Source organism: Cucumis melo, chromosome 10, assembly GCF_025177605.1.
Source record: "Cucumis melo cultivar AY chromosome 10, USDA_Cmelo_AY_1.0, whole genome shotgun sequence".
Classification (NCBI taxonomy): domain Eukaryota; kingdom Viridiplantae; phylum Streptophyta; class Magnoliopsida; order Cucurbitales; family Cucurbitaceae; genus Cucumis; species Cucumis melo.
Genome location: NC_066866.1, coordinates 4,382,580 through 4,396,037, shown reverse-complemented (window position 1 = coordinate 4,396,037; position 13,458 = coordinate 4,382,580). Strand labels below are relative to the sequence as shown.

Here is a 13,458-nt window from a genome sequence, read left to right as displayed (position 1 = left end):
TTATACCGTACAAAGACTATGAAAAACATCGTTTGAAGAGACATACGTGTTTTTTGGTTTTTATTATTAAATATGCAGTTTTGAGCTTGTTTGCAACTAACGAAGATAAACAAGTAATTAAAAACAAGAATTCAAGTCAAGTTTCAATCCGTTGATAAACTGTTTTTAAGGTACACATTCAATCCACATGAATCGCAAATTACTCCTATTCATCAACTTTGTTTTCAAGTATTGTTAAGAGTCCAAGTAATTAGTCATATATTTCAATCACTAAAACTAAAACGACACCACAATTTGGAGCTCATGCAATTTTTTCTGTTGTTGTGTTTTTTAATATTTACAAAACTGGCATGTCCTTAAAATACCATTTTATTACTACTTCGACTGCATGTTATTGATTATAGATATTTATAGGGACATTTTCAAATATAGCATTATGAAACAAAAATATTTACAGAATATATCAAAAGTTTCAGATTTTATGAATGATAGACATTAATGGACTTCTATCGATGCCAATAAACAAACTTATTATAATCTGTAATTTACTATATCTTATAAATATTTTCAATAATTTTACTGGGGACAGTTGTATTCTATATGTGTATAATATTCTTGCCATGTCACCTTGGGAAGGTTACGACTACAAGAAACCCAATTATTGATAAAAACAAAAAAAGAAGAAGTTAAAATTCCACCAATAAAAATTAGAAGGAAGCAAAATGGGAGAAGCTCACTCACAGCCATCCACAAAAATAATAAAAAAAATCTTGAAAAGGAAATAACCAAAAGTCTTTGTCATTGGGAAGCCTTTCATAAATTTTAGGTTTATTGGTCAAAAATTGCAAGAAAATTAAAATGTAATCAATTTTTGTGTTTCCATTGATGTTTTTGGATTTATAAAATTTTAATATTGACATAAAAAAAATAAAAAAAAAAATAATATAAATAGTAAATATTTTAGTTTGCAAAAGTGGTGAATATTTATTTACAAATTTTATTTAAATTTTTTTTCCCAAAAATTGTGAAAAATAAAATATCTAACAAAATATTTACACTTCATAAAAAAAGGGATAGTTGCAAATTTAGCAATTATATTCAAAATAATTAAGTATATAACAACATTTTAAAAAAATTGCAAATATAGCAAAATCTGTCAAAATCTATCAATGATAGAAGTCTATCACCGATAAACCATGTAGCAGATGTTGGTCTATCACTGATAAACCATATGAGTCTATCATCGATAGAAGTGTATCACTGATAGATTTTGCTATATTTGCAATTCTTTTAAAATATTGCTACATACTTAATAATTATTTTAAAAATTGCTACCTATTATAATTACCCATAAAAAAATATATTTAATAATTTTTGTCTTCTAGTAGTTTTGTTTTCTGTAGCATAAGTATTTGTTTAATTATTTTTTATTTTTGAAAAATTCCTTTTATCTGTGTATTTTATTCATACGTGCAACATCAACGTAAAATTAACTATACGTAGAAATATCGATATGTAAATGAAAATATTACGGTATTCGTGTTCGTAATAATTTTTTTTATTATTAAAAACTAGAAAAAATTGACAACCTATTTAAACTTCAACTTATTAGACTTAATCTTTTTATAAAGCGCAAATATTTTATCCACAATTTACTAAAAAAGGAGATGACAAATAAGAAGAAAAAATATCTCAGGAACGTTAATATCATTACTATGGAAAAGGAGGCGAATAGACAGAAGCGGACAGCCTCACAGACGATATAAAATCTCATGAAAGGAATAACGAAATAATCCGTCTCACTGCGAGCTCGAAGGGCCATTTCCGAGTGTTGGATAAACAAACACTAGAGAGAGCTTGAGGACAATCCTTTCTTCCACCATTAATGGCTTCCACTTCTTTCATCAATTCCTTGGTTTCCCCTCTCTCTTCCTCCGTCTCCAATTCCAAACCATCTCTCTTCCTCTTCAATTCTTCGCCCAATTCTCTAAGAATCCTTCCATCTCTTCACCCGAGTAAGAGCAATTTGCATGGCACACTCTCTGTTACTTGCAAGGCGGTTTCAGTTAAGCCTCAAACTGAGATTGAAGATCTTAACATCGCTTCAGATGTAACTCAGGTGAACTCCTCCTTCTTTCACGGTTTCTTGATTGATTGCCTAAATTAAATTCCATGTTTGTGTTTTTAAGCTTTGCCTCCGTCGGTTCTTGTCAATTCGTATGACTAATAGTTGTGGATGCTTTTTCGGATTGTAATGGTAATATCCTTCATTACGGTGGTTTTGGTATTATACTTTTGATTTTATCATTTTTGTTGTTTCTGATTAAAGTAGAAATGAAGTGTTTGAATTATATGGATTCTGTTGTAGTAGAGATCATGAAGAAGTCGGACTTCAGGAACCAAATAAATCGTGTTCTGAATGTTTAGGAACAACTGTGTTTTCAGTAATCAAATAAAGTCATCTGGTCAATCTGTTTTCTCATCTTGTTTGAATAGATTGGACTACTTCACCCTACATTTCTTTGCATTAATAGTTCATTTCCCTGAGATGCAGCTGGTAGGTAAGACTCCCATGGTCTACCTGAACAATATCGTCAAGGGGTGTGTTGCAAATGTTGCTGCTAAACTTGAAATGATGGAACCATGTTGTAGTGTCAAGGACAGGTGAGAAAATATAGCAGGAGGAAGTCATGTCGTCAACTACTGTATGGCATTATATCTATCCCTTTATCCTGGTTATACCCGTTCCAACGTCCTTAGGCCAACTATTGAGAGGATATGATTATATGTCTTAGTTAATAGATTAACTGATAAAAAACTAGCTAATAGGATCATGCGAGTCACATGCTATCTATACTTATCAGAGAATGGGTGCATCTTCTCATTATTTGTACTTATATTGTCTTCAGGATTGGATATAGTATGATTACTGATGCTGAGCAGAAAGGGCTTATTTCACCAGGAAAGGTAAAATTATATGAGACTAAATATTTTTGCTTCTTGAATACTGCGTTTCATTACATTGGTGATTGGATAAAAATGTGTTATTGAATAAATTATACATTGTACCCCTTTCTTCCCATGCATTTCTTGTTTTTAACATGTTTTCAGACCACGTTTAACACGACAACAGTAATCGAAAATATGACTACACGAAGCAGCTTGTCTTAGGGATTGAATTGTTTTAATGCGCTGTCCGAGTGTCATGTATACTTAAGCATATGGACCTTCTCATGGTTATTTAAAAATAAGAACTGCTCTTCTCATTTTAGATACTTGTATCAACAAAGAAAACTTGCAGAGTAACATATCAAAACTGTTGATGAGTTATGACATCTTCGTTTTATACTTGCCTACCTCCCATCATGATAGTAATTATTATTATTGAATTGAAGCATTTACATACTTCTATTATCAAGAAAGCCTGTTTTGGGGTTTTGGTATCAAAAAAGAAAAAGTATGCACTGGACTTAGCAGCATACCAAATTTGTGATGGCATCTCCTAGTTGCATATCTTGCATGTGCTATTTTGTTATATAACTTGGAACCATTAGATAAATATTTTGAATCTCTAGCTGATGTAAGTGATGAAATTTTCTGGTCTGGCCCAGAATCCTCGATAACATAATACTCTTATGTATTTTCAGAGTGTTTTGGTTGAACCTACCAGTGGAAACACAGGAATTGGTCTTGCATTTATTGCTGCTTCAAAGGGATACAAATTAATATTGGCAATGCCAGCTTCGATGAGTTTGGAGAGGAGAGTTCTTTTAAAAGCATTTGGAGCCAAAGTTGTATTAACAAATCCAGCAAAAGGCATGAAGGGAGCAGTTGAGAAAGCTGAAGAGATCCTGAAAAACACACCTAATGCTTATATGCTTCATCAATTTGACAATCCTGCTAACCCTAAGGTACGACGTTTAAAATCTTACTTGAAAAGACCTTGATCACCTAGTTATTTTAAATTTAAGACCCAATTAAAATTAAATCAAGGTTGCTAATGTACAAATAATTGTTGAACTCTAGAGCTAAAGTGTTTGAATATTTATTAATTAAAGATGCAAATAAAGGAAAAGAGAGGAGGAAATTTTTTAAATTTTGAGTGTAAAAAAACAATAATAGTTTTTTTAACTCATAAATTTATAGCACTACAAAACTTAATTTTGCACTCTCTGTTCTTCAATTTCTAAGTATGCCAAATCATAACTCGGAATTATATCTCCTGAGTGGATGCACAGAAAGCTATACAACCCAATTGAAGTGGCAAGTGAAACTTTCCCATTAAGGACAACTATTTTGCATTAAGATTACGCAGCTAAGAACATACCCTACAAGTTATCGTTGCCTAAGTTTTCAACCTTGGAACATTCTGTATATTGATGTAGCAAATATAATTAAAGATATGGAAGCTATTGTTTGTGAAGGTCAGACATGATACACTACTACCAGACAAAACGCGAGTACAGTAGAGAAGAGTTCAATAGCTTTCAACATCTATAAACAAGCATGGCTTTGTTTGCATGGCATACTTTGAAATCTAATATTAAGGCCTAGACTTTGTTGTCACGGATGATATGACTAAAACAAAGAACAGTTCAGTAGCTTTAAACATCTATATACAAGCATGGCTGTGATTTCATGGCATACTTAACAGTTTAATTTTGTCTCAATTCTTTTGTCACGGATGATATCATATTGGTTCCTGCTTTTGCAAAGGAAAGCTTTGATGAAATACGGGTTTGAATTTTCAGGTACACTATGAGACAACCGGTCCAGAGATATGGGAAGATACTAAAGGCAAGTTGGATATTTTAGTTGCAGGAATTGGAACAGGTGGCACAATTTCTGGTGTTGGCCGGTTCTTGAAAGAGAAAAATCCAAATATTAAGGTAATGTTATTTTTTAAGCATTTAGCTACTTCAAAGTAGCATTATATTTATTTTATTTAAATTCGAGTTTGTTGAATGATAAGTTGTAAGAAATAGCATTAATTAGCCTAGGTGTCTAACAAGTAACAACGAGAATGATGGGTGGGGCTCAAGGTTCTCTTTTATAGGCTCCTCTTCTTATTTATTTCTTTCATTTTCTATCTCATTTTTACTTATTTCTAGTTATTGGAAAGAAGCATCTTGAAAAGAATGTTCTTTCTCAACCCCTCTCCAGACTTCTTTCCCACCCCTCCACCATTCCCCGTCAACCATGACCCCTCCCTCTTCACCAACCTCTCAACAATATCATCCCCGGCTCATCATGCTCAGCTATCTTTGAGCTAAGGTAACATACCATTGAACTAGACCACATATATAAAGGAGAAAAGACCAAAATCAGAGTCCACAAAGAACCACTTGTTTTTCATCTCCATTTGTCTATCATTGCTTCACTGGCCATTAGACTGCTTTAAAGACCTATAACATGCTTAGCTCAAACAACGATTTGCTGGAGAGTTTTGAAACGAAGATAGTAGTAGAGGCACAAAGTTGGAAGGAACACAACAAATATTTTTTTCAAGATAGGGAGACTCTTTTGATTGTTACTTTGAAGAGAACCCTTTTCTTGATACGACTTCGTGTAAATCACCACTTTTTATAGAGCCATCATGATGACCTAGTGGCAGAAAAGGAGACATGGTCTCAATAACTAACTAAAAGGTTATGGTTTCAATCCAAGGTGGTCGAATTATTTTCCTAGGAGTTTCCTTGACATCCAAATGTTGTAGGGTCGGGTAGGTTGTCCAAAAAAGAAAAATACTACTTTTTATAGATCTCACCTCTCTTTTGACCAATAGGAAAGATCTTTTATAACTTCTTTAATTTGGGCTTTAGCCATTCTTTCATAAATTTCAACGATCTACGAAATTTGCTTCTTATATATATATATATATATATATATATATATATATACATACATACATACATACATAGTTATTATAGTCTAACAGCTCTTCTTCGGTTCCATTCTACAGGTTATTGGTATTGAACCTACTGCAAGTAACGTCATTAATGGAGGAAAGCCTGGTAAGTAAACCATTTAACTTCTACTGATTATTATTTATGCATTTTATTTATTTTTTATAACACTAAACAGCGGTGTCCATTATATATTTTTATGAAAACACAGGACCTCATAAAATTCAAGGAATTGGAGCTGGTTTTATACCCAATAATTTGGATGAAAGTGTAGTTGATGAAGTCATCGAGGTCTGTTGTGCTCAATCAAGCATTTTTCTCTTCTAGTTAAATCTCTATGTGAGAATTGAATGTTCCAGCCAGCCACATACAACCTTGTTTAAGATTAATCCAAGTGCACAATTAATGCTCCCTAGCACTAGAATTGATCTGATATTCCTCAAGGCAACACTGTGCACTGGAAACTAGTTGGCTGAGATATGCCTTATTTATATCGTTGGCAGGATAACACGCATAATATAACTCTTAAGGCTTATTTAGATTTCCATTTAAAATTCTGACCAGTAGTGACTGATGCAGATAACCGATGAAGAAGCTGTTGAGACGGCAAAACAATTGGCAATGCAGGAAGGCTTACTGGTTAGTGTACTCGTTGATCTTTTTGACCAGTGTGAAATTTCAATCTAGAACCGATCAAAAAGTTTTCAATCTGAAACGATATGTCAAAAGACTCGAAACAGAAAAAAGTGCTTTTTCAGCTAACTCAACTAGATGTTACTTTTTTAGGCCCGTTCAATATTTTCCGAAGTGTACATATATTTCCTGAGTTTATCTCATTGGCTTCATTGGCTTGATATTAGGTGGGTATTTCCTCTGGAGCAACAGCAGCTGCCGCATTGAAAGTGGCAAAAAGACCTGAGAATGCTGGAAAACTTGTTGCGGTATGCACCCTTTATGTCTATAGATAAACTTTAATTGGTTTTCCCCCTCTCATGGTCAGTTACGAAATATCTTAGGGAGGGAAAATTACAGGCTGCTCAATGTTTGAAGTTGGTTGGATAAGAGAGAATATCACGTATTTTTTATATATTTTTTTGGAGTCAAACTAAGAAAGATATAGGATCTTTCATTTTTGACTTAGCATGGCTCATAAATTTCAGTCTTAGCATCTTTTACCAACCAAAGAGGCTTTGGTAGTACGCAATGCTGGGACAATTTAAAGTCTTTGAGCAATGGGATTTGACCTGCGGATGACATTTTTTTTTCTTTATTAAAGACATTGATTATAGGAAGAAGCCTTTGGAAATATGACCTGAGGGATAAACTACGCAAATATCTTTAAAAAATGTCCATTGCTTATATTAGTATATGAATGTGTCACGGACTCCACATTGGAAAGGAGCCCCACATCCCTAAAAGATAGATGAGCTACTTCTCTAGTTGCTAATTGATTTTGACATGAGGGATAAACTTTGCAGTTATCTTACAAAAAATATCTATTTCTAATATTAGCATATGAATAGTGTTGGATTTTACATTGGAAAGGGGTAGTATCAACTACTTCTCTCATTGTCAATCGATTTTAAGATAGAACCCTATACTACCTAATAAATAAGAAAGACTCGTTTTGACTTTTATATGTGTATATATATTGCGAACTAAAAATTTCTTGTCATTTTGTTTCTCATGAGTTGAATTAATTCTTTGGCATCTAATGAATCACTCCCTTTTTCAGGTTGTATTTGCGAGCTTTGGCGAACGATACCTATCCTCCGTCCTTTTCCATTCAATCCGAGAAGAATGTGAAAACATGCAACATGAGCCATGAAGTACCATTTTAATTAGACCTTTAATTCATCACACCAATGCAGGAAGGAATATAAGTGGAATGGGAGACCACCGAAGCTGGGCCAAGTGATAGGTTATTGTTGGTTGGCTTTGTTTATTTGGGGTTAAGACCCATAGTTATTTGGTGTTTTAAAAGGTAGGCTTTATGTTGGTGCAATTTGAATAATGTGTTATTTTTGTTGGAGAGAAGAATATCCCCTCTCACATTGACTGCAGTCTATGCGACGTTTGGATTTTGTAAGTCGAACACTTGCAAATTTCTTCTCAATAATTTAGTAACAATAATAAGGCTTTCAGTGGTCATGTTTATTTGTTTATTTATTCTCTTACGACAATAGCAAGGTTGGAGGAACAAGTCTGTAACTTCTAAAATGAAAGATTATGAACTTATCGTCCTTTTAACATTTTCTTTTGCAAAATATCAATATGATTAATGGTGTGGGTCATTTTAAAGCCTCATTCAAATACATATACTAACCTAACTAAAATAATACTCTTTTTAATTCTCGAAATATTTTTAAATTTTCTTGTTGGGAGTGAATAGGGTGGCAATGTGGGGGCATCATCTATGTATTATTATTACTCACATGGCACTCTCATTTGACCAAAAACATAGTGAGTTATGTCCATCCTTTTCTTTTCTTTTCTTTGGGCACTTTTATGTGTTTCCTAGAAACTATAGCATAAAGCAAAGCTTGGGCATATTCCACTTGGAACAAACCCACCAAGAATTAGTTTGATTGGTGAGGATATGAGTAGACTAGGGGGATGTAGTGTAGGTGTAGGTGTACTTAAAATTCAGGTTATTGGTTCAATCTTCTCTTTTTAAAAAATTTGTAGCAAGAGAATGTTGGCATGTTGTTGGTTGTTATACCATTGAGTAGGGAATTATGGTTGGTTCTTGGGGTATACAAGTCTTGGATTAGTACAAAGATATGTTAATTGAACTTTAATTCAAGATAGGAAGTGGTGTATGGCTGGTCGAGTTGAATCGGTTAAAGTAAGTAACTCAATGTTTGGTTGACCAACTTTACAAGTTGGAATTGAATATTTTAATTATCGATTTTCACAATATCTTCTATTGAAGCTTGCATATTTACTGTGGAACTCTATATTCTTCTCTTTCTCCTTTACTCTCCCTTCAAACTTAATTATGGAGAGGAAGGAATCTGTGACTCACGTTTTGTTTCTTTTTTTTCTTTTAGATGGACTGATTAGTTTAAAAATCAACCCTTAACTTTTTTTCTTTTGAGATGCATCGTTTCCCATGCTACCTCTCAATTTTCTATTGAGTTAAAAGGACCACGTCGTAGACTTCGCACGCTGTACCAAATGCAAACCACAAGGTCAACCTACAACACATAATTATAAAAACACAAAGGGTTACCTTCATATATAATTTTACACGTGAATTATACACACATATTTAAGTTATATAATTAGTGGGGGTGGGTTGTAGCATAGTCATGTATATATATATATATATATATATATATATATATATATATATATATATATATATATATATATATATAAGAATACTATTATAATAAAAGACGTGAAAATCAAAGAAATGTAATGAGAGAAGTAGTTTTATACACAATAAAATTAGTTGGAAGTCGAGAAGTACATATAGCCTATCACTTTGCCTAATCGTAGCCTTTAATAATTTATAGGCTCTCAAATGTAAAGCACATGGAAACTACAATTGAATTAATGGCATCGCCAATGACAAAGTTCAAAAGACAAGTATTTAACTAATAGAACCAAAGTTACAAACATACCTTTTCCTTTTCTTTGTTCTTTTAATAATGTAATTGAAGGGGGCAAGCTTTATAGACATGATCAAAAGTGATTATGACTATTTTATAATATATTATGTCTGCCGTTGAAGATTTCACATTCGAAAAATTAATCCATGTTTGGTGTGTAGGACATTTGAAGAGAAGAGATTTAATAAAAATAAAGTTGTATTTTTTTTTTTTTGTTTTTAGATATGTATTTAGTAGTAGATCTAAAAGTTAGATTATATTAGTCGTGGATCGATTGTAAATTATTATTATTAGTTAATTTATGAATATGGTTTTATGCCAAAAGAAATTTGTCTGATTATTGTTTCGTAATATTGTATAATCTATGATGTTATATAATGAAGTATTTTAGTTTATAGAAATGAGTTTAGATTTTAAACGTTGTGGTGTATTATTATCTTTATTTACTATTGTTCTCCATTTCAAAACTTAAATGCTATAAAAATAATAAAAAAAAAAGAGTATAAAGTGGTTGTTTTTTCATATTTTGCACAATTTGGATCATAAAATTCGTAACAGTGATTTGTCTTACTCATCTTTGTAGTCTATAAAATTCAAACAGGTATTCGTATAATGATTTTATTGAAATACGATCAAAGAAAGACGCGCCTAAAAGAATCATAATCTGAATGGAACACAATGAGAATTTCACGTTAAAAAATCAAAATAGTTCACAAACTTCGTAAAATGAATAGTTCACTTTTTGACATGTCAATTAATTTTAGGTTAAACCTCGTGTTATTTATGAATAGCAAAACTTTAAAAGGCATGCAAAACTCAAGATAATAAACATAAGCTTTCAATATTAGGTTGGTCCCAAACCCAATCCTAAAGGGTTGGCCATGCATCATTATTGATATTTGAGTAAAAAAAAAAAAAGTAGTTTTACATTGGACTAAAAATGGGGTCCTTTTTAAATTATTATTACACGATATAAAAGACAGGTTTAGATTGACTTTTTAAATGTTAGTAAAATACTTTTTTATATGTATAAACACTCAAAAAGTATATCCAAATAAGTCTTAAATATCCTCTCATGAACAATTATATTTCACACGGTCAATTTAGACATGTCGAACTATTGAATATTTTCTCATATTAATATAAAAGGATGAATTTGAGATGAATACAAGAAGCAATTAGGAAAGATTGATAAAATCAAATATTATTAGTAAAGCTTTTTTATACTTTAGATTAAGGAGGCGTTTGCTTAGCGATAAAGACAAATGATTGAGTTGAGTTGGGGTTGGTAATAACCAAAGGAAAGTTATCGGGGGAGTTGATACGAATAACAAGATAGTAAACCTCTTTAATGATTGGTAAATCAAACATGGGTTAGTTTTTTTTACTAATCCAACCTAACTCTCTCAAATTACTGAAGTTGCTAGACATCTTATAAATAATTTATTTTCCCCAACAAATTTAGACAATTAGTCACAATTGTCCAAACACAAATAAATTAATTTAGACATGTATTATTAATGATTGAAATATGTCATGTGTTAAATCTAGGATGATCATCTATTCTAATGTTCAAACGAATTGTTTCGATAAAATTTGTCAAAATAAGTCTAACCTAACTCCATGCTAAAATAACAAAAGCAAAGTTGAAATAGGAAAAGAATCAAAAGTTTTAGTGGGACACAACTGTTGAAATTTTCCATTGCAGGAATGAAAAGAATAATCAAGCTGCTATACACACACACACACACACAAACATATATATATATATATATATATATATATATAAATAAGTTTTGTAATTAAAAGTGAAGGTGTCAACGTTGACTAATGAGTCTTAGATTGGTGGAAATAGGCTGTAGGCTTTGGGTAATTGAAATCGCCTTCATTTCCACCGTCGTGAATGGCCGAGGAAGGTTCGCCTTAATTCCCACCGTCGTGAATGGCGGAGGAAGGTTCGCCTTAATTCCCACCGTCGTGAATGGCGGAGGAAGGTTCGCCTTTACCACTGTTTCCCCTTCTCCGATAACTCTTCCCTCCACATTTACCAAAACTATTTCTATACTTTTTTCTTCTTTTCTAACCTACCAAATATAATATAATATTACTATATAAATATGTACATGTACGTACGTACATACATAAATACATATATATATATATATATATATATATATATATATAATAGGTCATAATAGATTATAGTAGACCATGAAACATATAGATATGGATAGTAATGTATCTCGATCTATCACAGAACAATAGTGATATATATATTTTTTTGTTATATTTGTAAATATTTTCAATAGTTTTGTAATTTAAAATAATTTTCCTATTTCTAGAGATACCATAATTTAATTCATACTTTTTTTTTTAAAAAAGAAACTTTTGTGGATAACAAAGAGTTAAAACTATTTACAAGAAATAAAAAAGAAACGTAAATGAGCTATAGAGAATGTGATAGATTTTGTAAAGAGATAGTTGCAAATATAACAATTAAATTAAAAATAATTAAATATATAGTAATATTTTAACAATTTACAAATACAACAATTACGAATAAACCAGGTTGTAAATATAAGAGTCTATCATCGACAGAAGTCTATCACTGATAGATAAATCTATATTTGCAATTCTTTTTAAATGTTGTTACATATTTAATTATTATTCCTAAAATTACTATCAATTATAATTATCATTTGGCTAATAGTTTCAAACAAAATGCCCAAGAAAATAAATTAAGATAAAGAAATTATGTCTATTGAGAAATTAATTAAATGAAAAAAATAGATTGGATGAGTATTGTTTGTTTGAGAGTATGTGATTATTAGAAAATGTAACAAAGAAAGTTAACATATGAAATGGGTAAAATAAAAATCATAAGTAAAAAAATCAATAAAGAAAAGTGTGAATGCATTTATTATATACCTTATTACATAACCATATCATATTATATAATTTAACCAAAACTAGTCATTATTATTTCTAAAAACATCTGTGTTCGAACTTTTTGATTTGAAATATTCTAATTACTTAAGTACTTAATGAATCAAATTGATATTGTTATAATATATTTGTTAGAAATCTACGTCTGAATTTCCTTAAATAAGTAGTATGATTAAATAAAACCCGAGAGATTGGATTGGATGATAAGATTAATTTAGTAGACAATTTAATTTTTGACGGTAAAAGTATAGTCCTTGAATTTTAATCAAATCGATTTATTATTTACACTTCTAAGTTTATAGTTTTGGTTAATGATTTAATTTTTATATCTTAATTTACAACTACTAACAATTTAGTCCCTATGATAAATATGTTAATCAAAATTCAATGCCAATTGTTATTACCAATGACTTAACCCTTTGTAATTTATTGTATAAAACTTATTAAATCGTACTAATAATTTTGTGGTAGAGAATAAATTGTCACAAATTATAAAGTATAAAGACTAAATTGTTCCTCATTAAATTTGAAAGAACTTAACTTTTACGACTTTGAAAGTATTAAAATTAAATCGACATCAACCAAATTGTTATTTTCACGAAAGTTTAAAGATTAAAAATCAAAAATTGTTTTTTAATCTTAACTTTAAAGTTTATAAATATAATTTCTGAGTCCATCTTTAAAAAAATTATATTAAAATTTAATTTCTAAACTTTTACTACCCAACATGGAAATACAATTTTTTGAATGCTTTAAGTTTATTTATTATTCTTATTTAAGTTTTGTTGGTTCTTCACATATTTATAAATATACTTTTAGTGTGTATATATATATATATATATATATATATATATATATTAAAATATATGCTTTTGTATTTTTTTTTTTTAATGTTTATTTACCACATCAATTTTCTTGGTTGAGTTCTTAGGTTCCATAACTGATTTTCCAAACAACACTTTTTAGGAATTTAAAAGTATTTTAAA

The 13,458-nt window shown here is 30.6% G+C and overlaps 1 protein-coding gene across 1 annotated transcript; it reads left to right on the top strand.

The window, feature by feature from the left end:
• Positions 1-1,723: 1,723 nt before the first annotated feature.
• LOC103488872 (cysteine synthase) lies at positions 1,724-8,057 on the top strand. Its single transcript, XM_008447797.3, has 10 exons — positions 1,724-2,119; positions 2,555-2,664; positions 2,910-2,967; positions 3,648-3,911; positions 4,752-4,889; positions 5,963-6,014; positions 6,118-6,197; positions 6,486-6,545; positions 6,767-6,847; positions 7,642-8,057. The coding sequence occupies exons 1-10, from the start codon at positions 1,886-1,888 to the stop codon at positions 7,732-7,734; spliced, it is 1,170 nt and encodes a 389-aa protein (XP_008446019.2). The 5' UTR covers positions 1,724-1,885; the 3' UTR covers positions 7,735-8,057.
• The last annotated feature ends 5,401 nt before the right edge of the window (positions 8,058-13,458 follow it).

What these genes read in the sequence shown, in the direction of transcription:
- LOC103488872 (XM_008447797.3), top strand. Translation starts at nt 1,886, where the DNA reads ATGGCTTCCACTTCTTTCATCAATTCCTTGGTTTCCCCTCTCTCTTCC. An exon ending in TGTTGTAGTGTCAAGGACAG is followed by an intron (nt 2,665 to 2,909) that starts GTGAGAAAATAT and finishes TATTGTCTTCAG; the next exon opens with GATTGGATATAGTATGATTA. An exon ending in ACAATCCTGCTAACCCTAAG is followed by an intron (nt 3,912 to 4,751) that starts GTACGACGTTTA and finishes TTGAATTTTCAG; the next exon opens with GTACACTATGAGACAACCGG.